Source organism: Pongo pygmaeus, chromosome 4 (genome assembly GCF_028885625.2).
Source record: "Pongo pygmaeus isolate AG05252 chromosome 4, NHGRI_mPonPyg2-v2.0_pri, whole genome shotgun sequence".
Lineage (NCBI taxonomy): Eukaryota > Metazoa > Chordata > Mammalia > Primates > Hominidae > Pongo > Pongo pygmaeus.
This window is the reverse complement of record NC_072377.2, coordinates 79,152,033-79,169,727: the sequence shown is the minus strand read 5'-3', so window position 1 is coordinate 79,169,727 and position 17,695 is coordinate 79,152,033. Positions and strand designations below refer to the sequence as shown.

The 17,695-nt window shown below is 38.4% G+C and overlaps 2 protein-coding genes across 13 annotated transcripts in view; one reads left to right on the top strand and one right to left on the bottom strand.

The window, feature by feature from the left end:
- The window catches only part of POLK (DNA polymerase kappa), a 91,046-nt gene extending 77,848 nt beyond the window's left edge, over positions 1-13,198 (bottom strand). For 5 of the 8 annotated variants that reach the window (XM_054488540.2, XM_054488541.2, XM_054488534.2 and 2 more), the window contains exon 1: positions 12,664-12,872. The gene's annotated coding sequence lies outside the window, so the exon portion shown is untranslated. Of the gene's footprint in view, positions 1-12,360; positions 12,614-12,663 lie in introns of those variants that run through there. The other 3 variants (XM_054488535.2, XM_054488532.2, XM_063664908.1) reach the window with 3 other exon arrangements.
- Positions 12,719-17,695, top strand: part of CERT1 (ceramide transporter 1) — a 144,781-nt gene continuing 139,804 nt past the window's right edge. For 4 of the 5 annotated variants that reach the window (XR_010126403.1, XM_063664912.1, XM_063664910.1 and 1 more), the window contains exon 1: positions 12,736-13,463. Coding sequence is in view for 4 of the 5 variants with exons in the window: in XM_063664912.1 (XP_063520982.1) it covers positions 13,368-13,463 (96 nt within the window). In the remaining variant the exon portion in view is untranslated. Of the gene's footprint in view, positions 13,464-17,695 lie in introns of all 5 variants that reach the window. The other variant, XM_054488542.2, reaches the window with a different exon arrangement.

Genomic DNA, 17,695 nt, shown 5'->3' with positions numbered 1-17,695 from the left:
TTTTCAGTCATGTGCAGGAGCTTACTTCTCCATACTGGAAGTAGAAGTTTCTCAAAAATTTAAAAGCAAATAAACTTATACGTAATTTACTTCATATTCCTAAAGTACTAAAATAACTTTTGCTCTCCAAAGTACAGCTATTCCACATGTTTAAACAGATGTCTGCTGACAGCACTGACTTCTCCAAGAGCCTAAGAGAGGAGAGCAGCCAATTAAACTCCAGTCTCTTCTAAAATTTTAATCCTAGATTGGTTTCAGATGGGTTAAGACAGTCATTCAATCCTCAAGTATTTAAGGAAGGCACCTGGGACTGACTCAGTTCCTAGATTTAAACCTGTTCAGTGAACTGTCCACCCCTACCTTCAAAGCACAGAGATGAAACAGGTTCTTGTATTCTCTATGAGCACATCCTCCTACTCCTGCTTACTCTTATCTGCCCTTTTTACAATCTGAAAGTTTTTTTTTTTTTTTGAGACGGAGTCTCACTCTTGTCACCCAGGCTGGAGTGCAGTGGCGCAATCTCGGCTCACTGCAACCTCCGCCTCCCGGTTTCAAGTGATTCTCCTGCCTCAGCCTCCTGAGTAGCTGGGATTACAGGTGCCCGCCAGCACACTGGCTAATTTTTGTATTTTTAGTAGAGACGGGGTTTCGCCGTGTTGGCCAGGCTGGTCTTGAACTCCTGACCTCAGGTGATCTGCCTGCCTCGGCCCCGCAAAGTGCTGGGATTACAGGTGTAAGCATGGCGCCCAGCCTACAATCTGAAAGTTTTATCTGTCTCTGACATGCAACAAAGATGCCTTCCTCACCTCCCCAGAATCCTCATTATGCATATATTTAAATTGTTTTCTAGTTTAAAAACACTCTCAAGTGAAAAACAAACAAAAAAACCCAAGGCTTTCCAAGGCTTCAAAAATTCCCAGGCCTTCTTTCAAGAATATAACCTACAAAACCTACTGCTTGAATCATGTACCTGTTTAACTTAATCACAAAACAGTTTGTGTTCTCATTCCACAATAAAACTAGCAAAAATTCCTAGAAAGAAGCAAAGGTCTTTGTTTGCAGAAAGCCTTTGTATCTGGAGTTTACAGGTATTTCTTAACTTTACACATCTTTTCACATATCTGCCTGAGGGCTAAGGTAAATATTACTGCATATTAGTCACTGATCCCCTTGACTTTACTTTGGTCCTTGATAATTCTCTTAGATTGCAATTTACACAGTATGGTTCTACTATGAACTGATTTCTACAGTGCGATCTACATGATAGACATACCTTTCTTATGTGGAAACCTGAAAAATGATTTTAATACTTTAGGTATTTCTAACTAAAATGACATTCAGATATCCCAATGGATAAGTGTTTACTGAATACATCATATATAATATTTTCTATTTTTTAATGAAAAATTTTACTAGATTGGACAAAGATAAATCAACTAGCAGTATATTATGATGTGCTTTGACCTTTAAGATAAAGAGTATCTTATTTAGGAAAATTATTCTTATTTTGTAATGAATTACAACAGCTAACCCTGAGACAGGGGAAGGAAATATAAATCAGCTCAGGTTTGGTTGTAAAATAAAATTGAAGAATGTAGTTACATTAGCCCTTATATACCACCAGGGTCTTTTATTTTTGAGTTTCTTCTTTGAGCAACTTTATTTGTAAACATTAATATTTTATATCTTATTTTCTTAGAAGTCTTCCAAAGAAAAAAGGATTCTTTTTTTTAACAGAATAAAACTGATTCTATCCTACAATTACTATATGAATGTATTCATCCTCTTTATAAATTTAAGATGCATAATAGAATCTTAGGGATCTTGTTTTTCCTATGCTCTGTATTTTAGTATTGCATCATCCTAGGGTTTATTTAATCATTACTCATGAATTATTTCTTAGGAGATATGCTAAAAATAAAATAATTTAAAAATAAAATGGAATCACCTAAAAAGATGATCCAGTAGGAAAATAAATCATTTTTATATCATACTTCAGCTTTCAAATTGTTTTCCACAGTATAACATCTTTGAAAGCAGAAAAGCATAGAGACCTCATTTTTGCAGTCTTCTTTTTAGTGGCTTTTATTAACACCATTAAGAGTTCTGAAACCAGTTTTGGGCTCCAAAATGGTAAGTAGAAGTAAGCTGGCTTCATTCCCTCACTAGAGAAAACCAAAAACAAACATATGGTGCTGAGATTATTGCTAGTAATATCCCAGAACTCAAATATGTAGATCAAACGGTTCCAAGGGACACAAAAAAGTGAAAAAAACTCCAAGCAGACAGAAAAAGAATCAGAATTCAATATCTATGACACCCCTCCCCACAACCTGCCTGACACCAAGTATGTGGAAAATTTCCCTGACTCACAGTGTCTAAACTGGAAAAACTGAGACTGAAGTAGACAACCAGTTTCCCCCACCATCTTGGGGTCCTGACAGGAGACCTGTCCCTGACTCCATCCATGGGAAGCATCATGAGTACACAAAGGGAGAAATAGCCCTGAGGACACTCAGAGACAGAGGGGGAAGGCAGGACTACCATTCCCAGTCTTGGAAACTCTGCTCTTTAACTTAGTCAAAGGAGATACCAAATCAGAGTAGTTGTTCAGCAGGACCACTAGGTAGGAGGCACGTTCCACACGTCCCCTGGGCACAAACCCCTAGCCAGCCTTTCTACACTGCTGAGATATCACCTTTGGGACCTCCCCAATTCCTAACCGGCAACACTCTGATCCTTTACTAGGGCAGAGGCAAACCTGGAATTAAGGCTCCATCTAGTGCCAAAAAAGAGGCAGAGTGACCTAGCAGAAAAAAAAAAGAAATTCAACAGGTAAGTTACAAAGAATCTCTAAGCAAACATGTCCAATAAAAACCAAACTAGTCAGAGAAGACTAAAATAAACAAATAATGTTTCAATGCAAAGACACAGATGTACATCCAAAAGAAACAACAGCAAACCATTATCTCCTCAAATGGACAAAGCAAGGAACCAGTGACTAACCCTAACGAGACAGTGATATGTGAGCTCTTGGACCATGAATACAAAATAGTGATTTTATGGAAACTCAGTGACATCCAAAATAACACAAAAAATCAATTTAGAAATGTATCAGAGAAAATTAACAGAGTTTGAAACAATAAAAAATCAAACAAATCTTGGTGGAACTGAGAAATATGTTTGCTGAACTAAAAAATTCATTAGAGGCTCTCAACAACATAGTGGATCAAGCAGAAAAAAACAATCAGTAAGCTAGAAGGCAGGCTATTCTAAAACACATAGAGGAGGAAAAAATAATAAAAAGGAATGAAGATTTCCTAGAAGATATAGAAAATCACCTCAAAAGACTAAATCTAAGAATTACTGGTATTCAAGGAGCTGTGCAAGAGCAGGAGTAGAAAGTTTATTCAAAAAAATAAAACTTCCCAAAATCTAAGAAAAATATCAATATTCAGGACAGAGAACACCAAACAGATTTGACCTAAATAAAACTACCCCAAGGCATATAATAATCAGACTCTCAAATGTCAAGGACAAAGAGAGGATCTTAACAGTAGCAAGTTAAAAGAAGCAAATAACATATAAAGGAGCTTCAATTTGTTTGGCAACAGACTCCAAAACGGGAACCAAATAAGCCAGGAAGGAGTAGGATCACATTTTCAAAGTGCTGAAAGAAAAAAATGCCATCCAAGAATATTATATTCAGCAAACCCATCCTTCAACTACAAAAAAGGAAAGATAAAGTCTTTCCCAGACAAACAAGCACTGAGAAAATTCACTATCACCAGACTCATTTTACAAGAAACACTAAAGGGAGTTCTTCAATCTCAGAGAAAAAAAATGTGCAAAAAGAAAACATTTAAAGGTATAAAACTCCCTGCTAGTCTATTATAGGCACTGTGGTTCATGCCTGTAATACTAGCTACTTGGAAAGCTGAGTCAAGAGGACCGCCTGAGGCCAGGAGTTTAAGACTATCCTGGGCAACATCATAAGACCTTATCTCTAAAAAAAAATTTTTTTCTAATTACCTGAGCATGGTGGCAAATGCCTGCAGTCCCAGATACTTGGGAGGCTAAGGTGGGAGAATTGTTTGAGCCCAGGAGTTCGAGACTACAGTGAGCTATGATTATGCCACTGCACTCCAGCCTGGGTGACAAGGCAAGACCCTGTCTCTGAAAACACAAATAAAATAAATAAAAATCCTCTGGTAAAGGTAAGTACATACACAAACCCAGGATGCTCTAATACTATAATTGCTTTTGGTCCTCCCATAATTCTAGTATGAAGTCTAAAAGACAAACTTGTTAAAAACAATCGTAGCTACAGCAACCTGTTAAGAGATAGGCAATATAAAAATATGTAAGTTGAGACAATAAAAAGTCAAAATTTTAGGGGTGATAGAGTTAAAGTGTAGAAGTTTTTAAGTTTCTTTGTTAGTGTCTATTTTTTTATTTGTTATCTAAGATAAGCTGTCATTGTTTTAAAATAACTTGTCATAGCTCTAAAACGTTTTAATAAACCTCACGGTAACCACAGTGTAAAAACCTATAATAGATACACTAAAAATAAACAGGAATTAATTAAAACATACTATCAGAGAAAATCACTTAACCACAAAAGAACACAGAAAGGAAGAGAGGAGTATAAAACAACCAGAAAACAAGCAACAAAATGGCAATAATAAGTTCTTACTTACCAATAATAACACTGAATATAAACGAACTCAAGTCTCCAATTAGAAGACAGAGAGTAGTTGACTGGATAAAGAAACAAGACCAAACCATACAATGCCCACAAGAAATCCACTTCACCTACACAGACACACATAACACTCTAAGTGAAGGGCTGGAAAAAGGTATTCCATGCAAGGGGAAACCAGAAAAGAGCAGGAGTAGCTAACATATCAGATAAAATACGACTATAAGTCAAAGACTCCAAAAAGTGAGCAAAAAGGTCACTATATTATGATAAACTGGTCAATTCAGCAAAAGGATATAACAATTAATATCTAAGCATCCAATACCAGAATACCCAAGTCTATAAAGCAAATATTGATAGACATAAAGGGAGAGATACAGTGCAATATAATAATAGTAAGAGACTTCAACACCCTACTCTCGGGAAAGGACAAATCACACAGACAGAAAATCAACAAAGAAACAGGGGAGTTAAACTAGACCAAATAGGCCTAATTGACATTATAGAACATTTCACCCAACTGCTGCAGAATAGACAATCTTTTCATCAGCATATGAAACATTCTCCAGAACAGACCACATCTTAGGCCACAAAACAAGTCTCAAAAAGTCAATTAAGTAGAAATCATATCACATATCTTTTGTAACCACAATGGAATAAAAATTGAAATCATTAACAAGAGGAACCTGGGAAACAATACAAAAAATTAATTAATTATTTGATTTAATTTCGAGCAAGTTCAAATCAAATGACTTGCTCCTGGCAGGGCATGGTGGCTCATGCCTATCATCCCAGCACTTTGAGAGGTCAAGGTGGAAGGACTGTTTGAAGCCAAGAGTTTGAGACCAGCCTGGGCAGCACAATACCTGCGCTGGCTGGGCTTGGTGGTGTATGCCTATTGTCCTAGCTACTCAGGAGGCTGAGGCAGGAGCATCCCCTGAACCAAGGAGATTGAGGATACAGTGGGTCATGATCACACCACTGCACTCCAACCTAGGTGACAAAGTGAGACCCTGTCTCTATTTACGAAGGGAATTTAAAAATATTCTGAATCAAATGACAATGGAAACACAAAATACCAAAATCTATGGGATATAGCAAAAGTAGCAGTACTAAGAGAGAAGTTTACAATAATAATTGTCTACATCAAAAAAGGAGAAAGATTTCAAATAAATAACCTAACAATGCATCTCAAAAACTAGAAAAGCAGGAACAATCCAAACCCAACATTAGTAGAAGAAAATAAATAATGAAGATAAGAACAGCGGTAAATAAAATTGAGACTAAAAAAATACAGGTCAACAAAAGTTGTTTTTTTCAAAAGACAGATGAAATTGACAAAACTTTAGACAAATAAAAGAAAATTCAAATAAAAACAGAAATGAAAAAGTAGACATACCAACTGAGACCACAGAAATACAAAGAATCATTATACACTATTATGAGCAACTATATGCCAACAAATTGGAATAGCTAGAAGAAATGGATAAATTCCTGGACACTTACAACCTACCAAGATTGAAACATGAATAAACTGAAAATCTGAAAAGACCAGTAAGTAACAAGATGGAAGCTGCAATAAAAAATCTTTCATCAAAGAAAAGCCTGGAACCTGATGGCTTCACTGCTGAATTCTACCCAACATTTCAAGAATAACTAATTCTCACTTCTACTCAAACTCTTCCAAAACAAAACAAAACAAAACAAAAAATTAAACAGGGAATACTTCCAAACTCATTCTACAATGCCAGCATTACCCTGATATCAAAACCAAATAAGGACACAACAAAAAAGAAAACTACAGGCCAATATTACTGATGAATACAGATGCAAAATTCTCAACAAAATACTAGCAAATCACATTAATAAGATCTTTCACCATGATCAAGTGGGATTCATCCAAGGGACGCAAGGATAGTTCAACATATTCAAATCAATAAACATGATACATCGCATTAACAGAATCAAGAACCAAAAACATATGACCATTTCAATAGATGCTGAAAAAGTATTTGACAAATTCAACATCTCTTTATGATAAAAACCCTCAGCAAACTGGATATAGCAGGAACATGCCCCCAAATAATAAAGGCCACATATGATAAAACCACAGCTAAAATCACACTGAATGGTGAAATATTGAAAGCCTTTCCTCTAAGATCTGGAACAAGACAAGGATGCCCACCTTCACCACTGTTATCTAACATAATACTGAAAGCCCTGGTCACAGCAATCATACAAGAGAAGGAAATAAAGGGCATCTAAATTGCAAAGGAAGGAGTCAAGTTATCTTTGTTTGTAGGCAACATAATCTTATATCTACAAAACCCCTAAAGACTCCACCAAAAAGCTGTTAAGAACTGATAAACAAATTCAGTAAAGTGTCAGGATACAAAATTAACATACAAAAGTCAGTACAGACTTTTTTTATTTAGATTGCTTTCTTGATTTATTTTTCATATTGTTTGCTGTTAGAGTATAACATTTACAATAGTTACAAATAATATAAAATACCGAGGAATTATCTTAAGTGAAAGATCTATAAAAGAAAACTATAAAACACTGATAAAGAAAATTGAAGACACAAATAAAAGGAAAGATATTCTAAGTTTGTGGAATTAGAAGAATATTGTTAAAATGGCAATACTACCCTAAACAATTTTCAGATTCAATGCAATCTCTATCAAAATACCAGTGACATTCTTCACAGAAATAGAAAAAGAATCCTAAAATGTATATAGAACCACAAAAGACTCTGAACAGCCAAAGCAGTCCTAGGGGAAAAGAACAAAGCTTGGGGCATCACACTATCTGACTTCAAAATATACTACAAAGCTATAGTAACCAAATGACCATAATACTGGCAAGAAAATAGACACATGGACAAATGGAACAGAATAGAGAACCCAGATATAAATCCACACATTTACAACCAAGTAATTTTTGACAAAGCAAGCAAGAACACATCACGGTAAAAGGATAGTCTCTTCAATAAATGGTGCTGGGAAAACCGGATAACCAGATGCAGAAGAATGAGACTATCTCTCAGATATTTCTTCCTTATATCTCTTTTTGATTTTTGATACAAAAATCAAATCAAAATGGATTAGAAACTTAAATGTAAGATCTGAAATTATGAAACTACTAGAAAAATGTATTTGGGAAATACTCCAGGACATTGGTCTGGCCAAAGGTTGTTTTATTTTGTTTTGTTTTTGGAGACAGGGTCTCACTCTGTCACCTGGCTTTGAATGCAGTGGTGCAATCACAGCTTTCTATACCCTTGACCTCCTGAGCTCAAGCGATCCTCCCACCTCAGGCTCCTGAGTAGCTGGGACCACAGGTGTGTGCTACCACATCCAGCTAATTTTATTTATTCATTTAACTTTAATTTTAAACTTTTAATGTTTTAAACTTTTTCTTTAATTTTATTTTAATTTTTAAACTTTTAAAATTCTTTTTGCCAAAGTAGGGTCTCCCTATGTTGCCCAGGCTGGTCTGAAACTCCTGGGGTCAAGCAATCCTCTACCTCAGCCTCCCAAAGTGCTGGGATTATAGGCATGAGGCACAACACTCGGCCTGGCCAAAGACTTTTCTGTGTAAGACCGCAAAAGCACTGACAACCAAAGCAAACGTAGACAAATTAGATTATATCAAGCTAAAAAGCTTCTTCACAGCAGAGTGAACAATCAACAAAGTGAAGGGACAACCCACAGAACAGGAGAAAATGTCTGCAAACTATCCATCTGACAAGGGATTAGTAACCAGAATATATAAGGAGCTCAAACAACTCAATAAAAGAAAAATAATCTGATTTAAAAATGGGCAAAAGAATAGACATTTCTCAAAATAAGGCATACTAATGGCCAACAGGTAAATTAAAAAAATGTTCAACATCACTAATCATCATAGAAATGCAAATCAAAACCACAATGAGATATCATCTTACCCCAGTCAAAATGGCTTAAAAAATTTTTTTTTATTATAATAGAGACGAGGTCTCACTACGTTGCCCAGGCTAGTTTTGAACTCCTGAGCAGCTCAAGTGATCCTCCCACCTCAGCCACCATGGGTGGCCTAAAATGGCTTTTATTAAAAAGATAGGGAATAATGGATGGTGGCAAGGATGTGGAGAAAGGGGAACCCTGCTACACTGTTGGTGGGAATGTAAATTAGTACAGTCACTATGGAATACAGTATGGAGGTTCCTCAGAAAAGTTAAAATACAACTACTATATGATCTAGCAATTCTACTACTACGTATATATCCAAAAGGGAAATCAATACATTGAAGAGATATCTGCACTCACGTGTTTATTACAGCACTATTCACAATAGCTAAAATATGGAATCAACCATCAATGGATGAATGGATAAAGAAGATGTGGTCTACATACACAATGGAATTTAGCCATAAAAAAAGAATATTGGGCCTGGCATGTTGGCTCACATCAAATCTCAACACTTTGGGAGGCCAAGGCAGGAGGATTGCTTGAGGCCTCCCTATTTCAAGAATATATGGAATAAAAATTTGGGTTTGCTATATTTTCATTTTTATTATAATTTCTAATAAAGTTGTTTTTCCACTATCCCTTTATTGCTGCTTCTCAGGACTATTCATAAAATGACCAAAAATACAAAAAATAAAATGATAGTAAATGACAATGACTATTTTTCCTGATAATACCAAAGGTTAAATCAATATGTTATTCCTTTTAGTAGCAACACAAGACAAGGGGATAGTTGCAAGAGGCTCCAGAGATCATTTAAATTATGTATGAGTAATTGGAACATATACTTGCTAGTATACACTAGCAAGAAAAGAACTGTAAACTGGCTATATGCTATTGCACCTTAAAAATGCATGTGGATAAATTTTCTTTTAAGAAAACTGTTAAACTAAAGAAAAACTATGTAACACACCTAGAATGTAATCTATCTGGCTCTGACAGATTCTCAAATGTTTAATCATTTAAAAAATTTGGGATAATAGTTTTTTGGAAAATTTTTTTTTGAGACAGGGTCTCACTTTGTCACCTACACTGGAGTGCACTGGCATGATCACAGCTCACTACAGCCTCAAACCTCTGGGGTCAAGCTAGCCTGCCACCTCAGCACCCCGAGCAGCTAGGACTACAGATATGTGCCATTATGCCTGAGTGACTTCTCTAAAATCTAAAATCAATTCTATATGTATTAAAAGTTATGTATTACAAGCGCCTAAGGTCCAAAGTCTGGACTAGACTATTCACTAGCGATGATCTGGGCAACTTACTTAACTTCTTTGAATGTTAATTTCCTCATATGTAAAATAAGAATAGTGTCTACCTTGCAGGATTTTTGTGAAGAGTGAATAAATCAAATGAATCTAAAACAATGTTTGACATTTTGTAGGCCTTTGGCAAATGATAATTGCTACTTACAAAAGGCTACGATGTTATTTGGTTCTTTGGTCTCTGACCAATTTTAATCATGTTAGTGATTTTTTTCTTGGGCCTTGTTAATTGCAGTTCCCACAACTTCCCTTCAATCATCAACCAAGCTAAATTTATTTCATTCATCAGTTATTATTTACTGAAAACCTCCTATGTCACACACAATTTTAAATCTTTATTCACTCTCTACACATAATTATTGTCAGAATACCTAGATAGAAAAATGCTAGAAAACAATGAATCTACAGAAGAAGTGGTTTATATCTTACTTTTATAGCACCCCAGTCAGATTATCATATAGCAAGATCTTAATAAAGATCTTAAACAGGGATAAACTATATTTTCATAAACTATCACCATAGCAACATGTTCTATAAAAATATATTTTTTCAACTTATTTGACTAAGAAGGATGTGAAATTATAGTAGAAGTGAAACAATAAAAAGGTTAGAAAAAAACAGGAAGCAAAACACGTTTACAAAATAACTATCATGAGGATTCTACTGATACCTAATATACCACCACACTGCTTTATATACTATGCCTTTAAAATATTAATAAAAGAATTTCTCAAAGTAACAGGAAGAGACTCAAAAGCTAAGCAAAATAAAAACGACAGAAAGAACATGTGTACATGCCAAGAGTGGGCACTAATACTGTTCATTGGTGTACTGTACTGTGTGCTTTTTAGACTAAAAGATTTTCCAATGTTATAGTGAAGCCTATGAAATACCAACTACCCTAACAAGTTTTTATCCCATAAAACAAACAGATAGGAGTAAAAGATATGGGAATACATTTTCAATTTCACTGAATAGTAAGAATATTTCTGCTTGAAACATTCCTAGCCTGGCTCTCATTTCTACAATAGGAAACAGGATAAAAAGGGTGGCCTACACACCCTTTGAAATTCCATTTCTGAAATCACTGTCTTGTTCTCGAATGTTAGAACTTTTTATGAGATCTGACATATTCTCAAGCAGCTGGGAAGTGCATTAAGGTATCAATGAGTATCCCCATCTACCTCTTCCCTCCCACTTTTCCAAAAATACAGCTGTCTTTGGAGACTTAAATGGTAAAAATCAACAGATAAAGGAGTCCTAGACAGATATGCAAAGTCACCTTAAGGATCAAAGCTGCAGAATAAGACATGGCAGTATGAGCATAATATAATAATAATTGATATTAGTAAAAGAACTCATCAATATAAATGGAGTGTGGATGGTCAGAAAAAGAAGAAAGTAAAAGCAAGATAAATATTGGCAATGCCTACTTAAACATCCATTGCCACGATAGGGATAACCTAGCTTCATGCTACCAACCATTCAGAATCGTAATTAATCCCCCATGCAGGAAGAAAAAAATATGAGACTGGGATATGGGAAAAGGTCATCAAGCCTAGATTCGAAACCAGGATATAAAGAGCTGGAGTTACAGGCACCTACCACCATGCTCGGCTAATCTTTATATTTTTAGTAGAGACGGGGTTACACCTTGTTGGCCAGGCTGGTCTCAAACTCCCTGCCTCAGGTGATCCACCCACCTCGGCCTCCCAAAGTGCTGGGATTACAGGCGTGAGCCACCACACTCGGCCAGTATTTTCCCTTAGACTCGAAATTTCGCTCCTATCGTCCCATCCTTGTAGTAAGACAGTATTCTTTCTAAGGTTTAATAACAAATTTTACTCTTGGCAATTACAAGGAAATCGACTATATTAAAATAGCTAACGAGAGGAAATTACTGAAGCTACAAAGTCAAAGTCTCATAATCAAAGTTATCCTTGACAACTGACAAGAGTTGTTAGATCTTCTATTGGTCTTTCTGCTAATTCAACCCTAGTCTTAAAACAAAAATAGCCTCCTATTGCCTAATCCCTTGTATACACAAAACCATTGCACTTCGGTATTTCTAATACGAGAAAGTTTCTATATATCCAACCGTTCCTATCTTTGAGGGTCAGGCATGGGTTAACGTGGTTCTCACTAAGATATTCATTTACAACCAAGAGAAAATCCCAGGCTATCATCTGACATTCTTGTTTTACTTTAAAAACCTTTCTAACGTCATTTATTCTCTGACAACCTCAAAATTACTTTCTACAAAGAAAACTCTAGAAATCTAAAAATGCGAAGTGCGTGCTTGTGAGAAGGTACTAAGGAAATTCTTCCTTTAAACGTCAAATGTGAATTCTAACTTCTAATGAGTAAGACCCTCGAGATTTACAGCGGTGGTCTGGTGGAAAGAAAACGCTTGGCACTAGGAGCTCACAAAACCCTAGCCCGTGGTTGAGCCGGAAGCGGCCAGACGCTCCCGGGCTTTCGACAAGCCGCCCTGGAAAGCAGGCCCGTCATCTTCAGCGGAAAGCTCTCTCACGTCTGGGCCCGCAAGCCCGGAGGGTTCGTCATAAACACACAAGGCAAGGATAGAAGCGAGGCCGAGGGGCAGGTCACGCAACTGTCAAACGAAGCCCACCCACCGACTGACAAAGCCCTAAGGGGACAAGCGATCCCCGCGCGGGATACTCACCCGTTACCTCAGGATCGCGACTACAACTCCCAGGAGGCTGCGCGAGCGACGGACCAACGCCCTTCCCAGAATGCAGCACAGCGGCATCCCTACCCCGCCCTCTCCTTTCTCCGCTCCTCCTGCTTTTCTACCCGTCGTCACCCGGGAGAGCCGGAGGTAGGGTTCGGAAGGAGGATCCCGAACGCTCGGCGTGTGGCGTCAGACGCCGGGAGGGGGACGGGGCGGAGAGTAGTGGGGGAGAATGGGAGGACGAAGGGGAGGGGAAAGGACAGGGGAGGGGAGGGTAAATAGTGGGCCAGGCAGGAAGATGGCGGCGGTAGCGGAGGTGTGAGTGGACGCGGGTCTCAGCGGTCGGATTTTCTCTTCCCTTCTTCTCCCTTTCCCTTCCCTATTTGAAATTGGCATCGAGGGGGCTAAGTTCGGGTGGCAGCGCCGGGCGCAACGCAGGGGTCACGGCGACGGCGGCGGCTGACGGCTGGAAGGGTAGGCTTCCTTCACCGCTCGTCCTCCTTCCTCGCTCCGCTCGGTGTCAGGCGCGGCGGCGGCGCGGCGGGCGGACTTCGTCCCTCCTCCTGCTCCCCCCCACACCGGAGCGGGCACTCTTCGCCTTGCCATCCCCCGACCCTTCACCCCGAGGACTGGGCGCCTCCTCCGGCGCAGCTGAGGGAGCGGGGGCCGGTCTCCTGCTCGGCTGTCGCGCCTCCATGTCGGATAATCAGAGCTGGAACTCGTCGGGATCGGAGGAGGATCCAGAGACGGAGTCTGGGCCGCCTGTGGAGCGCTGCGGGGTCCTCAGTAAGGTGAGCCACCCGTGGTGCCAAGGGACCCCTGGCCAGACTCACCTGCCGCGAGGCAATCCGCTGAGGCGGTGGGGTGGGGCTGGCGGGAGGCGCGGAACGTGCCGGGGTGCGAGGCTGAGTATTGCTGCAGCGACTAGGGATGAGGCGGGGATATAGGGGCACTGTCCTTGTTGCCCGGGGGCTCGTCGGGGGCAGCCGAGGACCAGGGAAAGGATGTATAAACCTGGGATCCAGTTTGGGAGGCCAGATGCGCGCCGCGACTTGGGACTTAGGGCGGCAGCTGTCCTGGGTGTAAGGAATCAGGGTTGGGCTTCAGCGGTGTCCGAACGACTGGGCATGGGAGCGGTTCAAGTCGAACCTCTTAAAAGAGGTTGGTCTCTCTGAGGATGCCAAGCCGAGTAGGTTGGGGGGCACTGCGGACGCAACTCTTTCGACAGAAGCTGGAGCAACTCGGCTTGGTGTTGAAATTTGAGGTGTTGAACTCTGCCAGGTTAGATGTAGTGAGGCAGATGAATGTGGAGGACTTTCTCCCTCACCCTGTACCTTAGTTCAGAATAGAGATATTGAATCGGCACGTGATGGGTACAGGAAATATTCATAGTAACTTGGAACATGTGAGAATGGAGACTGATCTTTAGTCCAGGAAGAAGAGCATTACTTAATAATAAAATATTTTTCGGTAAGGGGTCGAGGGTAAGGAAAAGGTGTTTTACCTTTTATATATTTTTTAAAATCCCTGTATCAAAATTTTAGCAAAGCAGTCATTATAGGACTGTAGATGGATGATCTCTTGATATTACATAGTTGTGGGGATTTTTTTTTTTAAGTTTTTGCTATAAGAAGATTCACATAGCCTTTTTGACTTCTCTCTCCCTTCCTGTTAAACTTTTTTAGAAATGGCTGGAGCTAGCAGTTAACTTGGAGAGGGGGAGCTGGGCCAGTCCCTCAACAAGCTGGTCATAAGATAGTATGTCATGTGCAGCCAGTGGCTATTAAGAAATCACCCTGTTTCCAGTATTCATATTTGGCAAATCACTTGGACATTATTTGTGGAATTGTTTCATATTAGGCTTTTATAATGTCTTTAGAAAGCTAATGAGAAGGGGACCAGGAAAGGCATGAGTAGTCAGAACTAAGGATTGCAAGTGTTGACTTTTATTTGTATAGCAGCAAAATTATGTTGTATATTGATGGTGTGATCATTCTTGAAATTTCAGTGCAAGGTTTTCAGTAACGAGAAGCTCCTCAGGATTTCTTTAGATTAAATGTATCCTGTAATATAGGAATCTCTATTGAACACATTGTGTAGTAGGTATACATTTTCAGTTGGTAATAGGAAGTGGGTTACTTGCTTCTCGGTGATTTTAATAGTTTCATCACTGCTCATAAGATGGGAAGCTGACTGCCATATTAGTATTGTGATGTGTTAAGTATTTTACAAAACAAATTGTACTTTTGACCTACTGATAATTACTTTTTTGGGGGTTGGGGGAGTGGAGTGACTGGGGGAAAAAGTCACCAGTGCTCTGGAGTAGGTATACTATAGATAAAAAAATGGAAGACCAATCTCGATATTTAAATGCATACAAATGTATTTGATCACCTCTATGGAAGGTGAATAGCTTAAATTTTGACTGTTGCTGCATATATAGAATGAATAGGGATAAAGCTTTTGGTATTCTTGCTCAAAACTATGAAGGAAATTTTCCTGAGATTTACCAATTTATGGTTATATACAGTGTTTTCTGGAAGCTTTTTAATCAAGGGTATTCTAAATTGAATATGTATACTCATACTGAGTATGGTACATGTTTTTAAATGTAAATTATGTATTTTGAATTCTTTGTATTCACCTGGTAATTTAAACAAGGGTCAGAACTCGGCTTTTGTTCTTTTCCTTCCATTGAGTAATGTAAATAAATCCCGGTACAATTCATTTTGTTTCTCCCCCAAAATGGGGTGGATTTGGAATGGGCTTGGGTAAATTTATATTAGAAATATACCAGTTCAAAGGGTATTTTCCATATGGTGATTTGAAATACATGGAAATACCTATGAAGCATATTTCTTATAAATCACACTTAAGTGTATAGATTCCAAAAATACTGGATAGACAATAATTCTATCTGGTTATAACAAGTATCGTGATGAATCATGGTGGGGAAAAGATGCATGCCGTAGTAGGACTTGAGAGCAACTAAGCCTGGATAAAATAATCTCATTCAGTTTCTGAATTTCCTCCATCCTTCATGGTTTACCTTCTGTTTTTCCACACACCGCTGTTTGAAATTCTATCCGTCCTTAAGAGTCCAAGCCAAATACTGTCCTTTCCATAAAGCCTTTTCTTATTTTGCCATCATTCAAGACCTCCTTCACTTGAATTCCCATAGCATTTTGTTTGTAGCTTGCTTCTGACTGACTCTTATTCTAAATATATATTTTTTTCTCTTGAGTTTGTGTCTGCTGGCCTATTGGCCACAGTAATATTTGATTCCCCTGCAGTGTCTAGCATATTGCCTTATCTGTATTTGTTAAATGGGGAAGAGTGAGGGAACATTATGAGAGCAAAGACAAAAAACTTGTCTTCCAGGTGTCATGATACAGCTAACACTTACTGAGTAAAGGGTCCTGAAGCTGATACAGTTTGTTCAATCTCTTACAAGAACTAATATTAAGTTATGATTACGTAATTGCTGGGGCCTCTCTAACATTGAAAGAGTTCTATTCTAGTGAGAAATGCTGAAGGTTAGGCTTCATTAGCTATGTATAACTCTTCCTCAGATTCAGAAAATAGTATGTCCAGGCACTGTTCTAAGTCTATTCTTGTTTAAACTTAACTCTAAGAGAGTTTGACAAAGAAAAAAAGAACACAAAGAGATTAAGTAACTTGACCACTGTCACAAAGTTTAGCCTTATGAAGTGTGGTAATTGTAAATGAGGTAAGATTAATCCATGAAGGGTCTCGAATGCCCTAAACAATTTGTATGACAGTCAGTGGGAAGTTGTCCGTGTAAGTTTTGGAGCTGGAGACTCAATGCGATCAATATGTAAGAAAAGTAGGCAAATATGCTTAGTAAGTAAATAAGCTTGTGTAAATTATGAAAAAAACAGAAGATACTAGAGAAAAGATTATTAAGTCTCCTAAGGAATACAGGAACTGGATAATTTGATTGGAATAGTTGAAAATGAGAAGAGGAGGCAAATTTAAGGGTTTACTATGAAGGAAAGATGAGCAGCTTTTGGTAATGGGCTATAAATATTGAGAAGGAACACCTAGGTATTGAATATCTTCTGTGACTATGCTAGGCATTTTCATTATTTTATTCAGCCATCAGTCAACAGGCAAAGAAACTGAAGTTTACAAAAGTACTTGTCAAAACTCTCTTCACATGAGTTATGAAATAGTTGAGCCTATTTTATCCTATATCCACTAATCTGTTTGTATATTTAATACGCTAACTCTGAGCAGAAGTAGCAGTCTCTCCGGGGAAGTAGGAAAATAGGAAGGAAATACACTTTATAGGAAGGTGAATTCAGTTTTATTGGTAACTATCATTTATTTCAAGCCTGTGTCTAAGTGGTGGTACATCACAAGCAGTTAGAAATAAGGAAATGGTGATTGGGAGCCACTAGAATGAGTTAAATGTTGGCTTGGGTGAGTTCTCAGAGAGTGGTTGTAATGGGGCTTAGAAAAATTAAGAGCTGGCTAGGGATAGTGGCTCACTTGTAGTCCCAGCACTTTGGGAGACCAAGGAAGACAGATCACTTGAGCCCAGGAGTTTGAGACGAGCCTTGGCACCACAGTGAAACCTCATTTCTACAAAAAATTAGCCAGATTTGGGGGTGCACACCTGTAGTCTCAATCACTTGGGAGGCTGAGGCGGGAGGATTGAGCCCAGGAGGTTGCAGTAAGCTGAGATGGTGCCACTGCACTCCATCCTGGGTGACAGAGCGAGACCCTGTCTCAAAAAAATACTAAATAAAACAAAATTTAAGAACTGAATCAATCTCAAAAATGCTTAATTAGAGAACAGAAAAATAAAAGATTTCTCAGTGGATTTAGAGCCTGAGCCAATGCAGTATATTTTGGCAATCCATTTTTAATTAGTTTTTGGAATTGGCAGATAGTTTTTGAGATTTTTCTATACTTAACACCCCAGAGCACAGATAAAAACATGCAAAAATAAGTATTCCTGTAAAGGTTACATTTCTGCCTTTTCCAGTTTATTGTG